The sequence below is a fragment of the Salmo trutta genome, chromosome 24 (genome assembly GCF_901001165.1).
Source record: "Salmo trutta chromosome 24, fSalTru1.1, whole genome shotgun sequence".
Classification (NCBI taxonomy): Eukaryota; Metazoa; Chordata; class Actinopteri; order Salmoniformes; family Salmonidae; genus Salmo; species Salmo trutta.
This window is the reverse complement of record NC_042980.1, coordinates 15278968-15284592: the sequence shown is the minus strand read 5'-3', so window position 1 is coordinate 15284592 and position 5625 is coordinate 15278968. Positions and strand designations below refer to the sequence as shown.

The 5625-nt window shown below is 39.8% G+C and overlaps 1 protein-coding gene across 1 annotated transcript; it reads right to left on the bottom strand.

The window, feature by feature from the left end:
• Positions 1–971: 971 nt before the first annotated feature.
• LOC115161506 (homeobox protein Hox-D1-like) lies at positions 972–2862 on the bottom strand. The gene is made up of 2 exons (XM_029712481.1): positions 2125–2862; positions 972–2015 (listed from the first exon to the last, which is right to left on the bottom strand). The coding sequence occupies exons 1-2, from the start codon at positions 2687–2689 to the stop codon at positions 1675–1677; spliced, it is 906 nt and encodes a 301-aa protein (XP_029568341.1). The 5' UTR covers positions 2690–2862; the 3' UTR covers positions 972–1674.
• Between the last annotated feature and the right edge of the window lie 2763 nt (positions 2863–5625).

The following is a 5625-nucleotide window of genomic DNA, read 5'->3' as shown; positions in this document are numbered from 1 at the left end:
ATATTTTACCTCACCTAGGCCGTTGTGTCCCAGCATCCCAACTCTAGATGAGTGAATATAACTCCTATTAAATCGAATTCTAGAATAGTTGCTGGGTGGTTATACGGTGCATTACATTTCCATATCTTGGTAGGCCTATGGTACAGATTCATTAATAATTGTGAACATGAACAAGGCCATTCATAGACTTGGCTTGCACGACGTGAAATGGGCTACAGCTTCGTTGGTCAGATTTCAACTTGATGAATTTACCAGAGCAAGGTAGACCTTTGACACACTGTTGCCTTCTTTTTATGTTTTATTTGTTTTCGTGTATGTTTTCTTTCTCAATTTGGTCAGTTTGAAGAAGAAAAAAAATACTTATCTGACGTCATATCCATAGTCACTTGCTCCTCGATGAGCGGAGAAGAACTTATTCAACTCTCACACAACGCGCGTGTGTGCGCGCACACGTGCTTTGAGTGTGTTTTCTTTGGGTTGGGTTGAACTTGTGGTGACCCAGTACCCCTAGCGAGTTCCCCACTGTTCGATCTACACAAGCTTCCTCCTGGAGGGCCACGGTCCTTCCGTTCCTCAAATGTGAGTACTGGATATCAAAGAGGGTAAATGTGGCTATGAAGAAAACCCTGGGTTGCCGACCACTTTTTCCCTCAGTGTTTGCATGTTAATTCTAGGTAGCTTAATCCTTACCACAACTCTAGTAATCAAATACTTTAAAAGACTTTATGTTGTACTGACAAGGATCAGAAGCTTTCATTGTAAAATAAAAGATGGGTAGGGAGTGTAGTCCTACCATTAGCTTTTAGTTGTATTGCGTTTGCCACACAAACTCTGCGTGAGCAACACAGTACAGGTTTGTAACGAATTTTGACACACACTGAACTTTGTTTGTAGTTGAAAATGGACAAACCATTTGCAAAATTGGCATTCATGAAAGGTGTGTTTTCAATCAGAAACTAAATACAACATGATAAAATGTCGATATGAGTTATATGTACTTTATTAATTGCTGTCACTCAAAATGGTATGACTGCAGGGACTCTTCAATGATGCTATTATACTCAACAATCGTATATTTAAACCTGAGCGTTAGTGCATTCTTCAACAGACTGAAGAAATATCCTGAGCACGACCTTACACTATGGCTTTTAAATAAAAAATATTTGGTAAATTCAGGGTAACATAGACATACAGTACATGGGTAGTTAAAAAGATTGTATAGATCATGATAGAAGTCGGAGAGTAGTTTGAGAATGACGTAAACTTAATTGACATTTTATTAACAATTGCATCACTTCTAACACTTTGGAGCTTCCCCCTGCAAACTTCTGATTCACACTTGATTTTATAAACCTAATCTTTACATAATAAGGCATTTGGTTTAATATTTGGTTAATTCAGTGTAACGCTTCGATCAGTCATCAATAAGTAAGGCAATTCTAGTTCAAGACACAAACAGTGGCCCTTGATTGAAACTTCACAAACAATTTCGTTCACAACATTTTGGAACTTTCCCTCAGTCAGATAACTAAACAAAAGGCACAGTGTTTATTCTTAATATCATAGAAGACATTAGTGCAATTAGTGAGTGTATCGTATTTACAACAGATAAGAAAAGCCAAAGGTGACAACAGAACTCTGAGTAAACCACAATGACGTGTTCAACCCCTCCGGTTATCCGCTGTGGGAGAGCGTGATGGGGGAGCAGGGAGGGGATGAAACCGGAGAGTTGAGTTCTGACGATGGGGACGAGTCCGAGTTCTTCGATATGGGAGCCACGCACGTCCCAGTAAGGCCTTCTTTCTCTCTCTTCTTTTGTTTCATTCTTCTGTTTTGAAACCATATTTTCACCTGGGTTTCATTCAGGTGCAAACTATGGGCTATCTCAACCCTTCTTGACCTGGTGAGATACTTGTTGAAATGAAATTCTTTTTCTAATTCTGTTAGCTGCTTGGTTGTGAAATTTGTTCTTGGAATTGATCCGGCGTTCGATAATCCATATTCAATAGCTTTACCTGTAAAATAGTCAAATAACAATGTCAGGTTGAGTCTTTATAGTCAGTTAAAGTTAATAAATGATATGTTTTAATTTGAATTTTCAATTATAAAGTAGCATTTACTTACTGATTTTGGGGTTGCTTCTTTTGATTTTCATCCAGTCAAATGTGTTTGCCAAAACGTGCGGCTCCTCTTGCCTAGGACCAGTTCTTGGACAATTCTCATGGGATGGTGATGGATTCTGATGACTGGCATTGACGAATCCTCGCGATATCTTTATGCTCTGCCACTGCTGGTTTGTTTCTCTAATATCGTGGTAGTAGGTCTCTGTGGGATGGCTGGGGAAAGGACCGTTTCCTGAATATGCCGGGTCCACGCACTGGGTATGCACCCTGTTCTGTTCCACGTTGTTGTAGCATCCATACGCCAAATTATAAGCAAGTCCCTGATCCACGTAATTGCCATCAGATACAGATGCGTCGCTATCGCGTGGCACCTTAAACTCACCTTGATGGTGCACTCCTCCTGATATCGACCGACTACTGCTCTGGTGGTCCTGCATACCTGACGAAAGTCTCCCAACTATCTCCCCGTGGTACTGAAGTGTCCCTGGTTTGTGTTCGTCGTGACAGAATTTCACAGGCAATGGCATCATGTCGCCTTCCGAGTAGAAGTCTAAATACGAGCTCATGTTTGTCCCTTGTAAATCGGCGTTGTAAATCCACCAGAGGTTAATGATTTCCAGCGCCCCTTGTCCTCATTAGTTAGCCTACTGTACTTCCTGGCCCAACATGTAAATATGACCCACTACTGAGCAGGCGTGGTCTGGGCCCCTTTTATCCAATCAGGGCCACAAAGTGGAGCACCCAAGTGAGCTGCACTTAACAAGGATGTGCATGAACTATAACTCCCAAGTACTTTCCATATAAATGACGGATATACTGTGTATGTCATAACAAGAATCATTGTTTGTGTTATAATGTGTATATAAGCTAATGTTTAAAGTTATTGTGAAGTAAACAGGAATGGGTTGGTTTTAGACATCCAATGTTTTGTTATTGTAATCATTATTACCCGTTTTATGTGTGCGAATGTAATAGAAGCGCTGGCATGCCTCTAACCACCACTACTACTACTAGGGCCTATACTACTAGTAACGATAATCAATAATGACAATATCGTATTTATTTATAGGCCCTTATGGTACGTTAACAGAGAGGCAGTAAAATGTAGATCTATTGGGTTTTTTTACTCATAAAAGTTATACTAAACAAGTTAACGTTGGCAGTATTTCTGTGTCAAAACAAACTGTTTGACACATTATCATGTTCACCATACATTTTTTATTGTTTAAATACATGCCAAATTCCACACACAGTTTTTCTGAAGTAGGCCTAGTGACCACAAAGCATGCATGCACAGGCCTGCACCGCAAATGCCGACAAGTGACTGAAGTGATGGTGGGTCCACGGATATATGACTAGCCATGCACAAAACCCCCCTTTTGATAGAAGGATACTTAGCTATGTATGTTCAAGCGATAATGTGCCGCCCAGATACACACTATGCTGACAGCCAAGTACTCTAATGCCTCCTGAATACTACAGTTTCTGTCACCAATATCAGATAGGCCTACCAAATACAATTTCGAGATATATGAGAATAGTCTAAAATAACATTGTGGGACTTCTGTACAATAACTCATTTGAACTTATTTGGATCATATGGAGACATAGGCCTTTGTTTACAACCATGTGAGAGGGGGACAGGTGGAACTACAGAGAAAGTTGCTCTTGGTTGATGCTGCAGCGTGACCTATGATAGGCTACACCTGCACACTCTACGGCACACTCCACTGTAACAAGAAATTCATTTCCCTCTTCATTTCCTTTGTATTAGCTATAAGCTTCATAATAATCGTGCAATAATTAACTGAAGAGTATGCTTGAATGTCAAACATATTGTTGACTAAATCAAATATATGGGCAAACCATCCCAGGGCCATTACCCATCATTAACCTATTAACGTTATGGCACACGTAGGCAATCTGTTTCACCTTTATGGTGTGTCCATGTCATATATAAAACGAAAATATCACTGAAGGAATCATAGGTGCCAAGTACCCTTTACGGAAGGATCAAACGTACATTTAATCTTAATTCACTATTTGAATCCTTATTTTGAATTTGCTTCCTTCTTTGGAGAGAGATTTATTTTTGTCTTTACCCCATTATAATAGCTCCAGCGTTGGTTGGGTGCTGTGCGCAAAGTCCATTATATCAAGGTATCAACGTCATCGTTATCTGGATGGAGAAAATGTATGAGGAAAGATGAAAGGACAAGCTCACCGAGGGTTAAAATGGCCGCCATCCACTGTGTCGAACAAGATGGTACTTCAGTGCCTCTGATGTAGGGCATACAATCAAAGTAATTAAAAGGCTGAGATTCTATTTTACCATATTAGAAAAATGCAAATTATTAATCATGTGCTATAAACAGCTTTCGCGAATTACTTTGGTTTAATTTCATTCAGACGTTGAATCAGTCTATAATGCTTTTCTTATCTGAGGAATTGAATGCATTGAACACATTTCCAGACCCACTTACTTTCTCTCGACGCCTCTAATGATACCTTCGGTGGCTCAGATTCGTTGTCTAAGCGCGCACTCGTCCCTCTCATTCCTTGATATTTATTAAGCCAGGGCCGTGTGCTCTTTGTACATCTACCAAAGTTTGGCCTCTCAGTTTGAAATGTGTTTCTAGAATTTGGAATGCAAATGCTTTGTTCACAAGGAGGTGGAATCAGTGTGGAGTCTGAAAGCGACGAGTTTTTGATTAATGAGCTTTGAAATGTTCTCTCCAAGTAGGAAGAAAGGATGCGCGGCACTCTCCTATAGATGCCTAGCTCAACATAGCCTACCGCTGCTGCATCCTTCCTTTGTCACTCACTAACGTTGAACAGACGATTGTACAATATTAGGCCTATACTCTGGCCTATGTATTTTTCCCGATTTACGAATATTTTGTTACGCAAATATTTTCTTTGTGCTTTTCAAACGTAAAAGAACAGTCCATGTGCTTTCTGTTGTTATACGCCTATACAGTATGTGGACTTGTTCAGCCTACAGTTTCAAATAAGGAAATATTGATAAAGGAAAATCCTCATATAAATGTAGAACGTGTGGTCTGCTTCACGATAGACTGTGGTAATAAATCAGCAACTTTGAGATGAAATATACCTTTTGGAAACAAAAAATAATTAGAAAAAGCAAATGAATTAGCCGTCCCTGTCAAAAATGGAGCTTACATTGTGAAGAATATAGTCTTCCTGCGCAATTTGACTTCAGGCCTAATAGGAGTGTCTGTGAGTCATGGAAAATGTGCATTTCTTCAGCATCAAGCAGACATACACGGTATCTGGTTACGCTTTCGATTCAATTTCACTCTCCCCTCATATGTGAACAACGGATCGTTTTCCGTGTGTGTCTAATTTAGGCGACGAGACATGCCATTTCTTTGTTAAGGCTATAAGCCTTCTATTTACTATGTCATACTTCAAAATGGTGGCAATTTCCTGTTTCTACGTGTGTCATGTGTATCAATGACGGTGCTTTTAATCCATTGTG

Coding starts and splice junctions, on each gene's coding strand:
- LOC115161506 (XM_029712481.1), bottom strand. CDS start 2,689: ATGAGCTCGTATTTAGACTTCTACTCGGAAGGCGACATGATGCCATTG. Junction 2,016..2,124: donor AAGAAGCAACCCCAAAATCA/GTAAGTAAATGC, acceptor ACTATTTTACAG/GTAAAGCTATTGAATATGGA.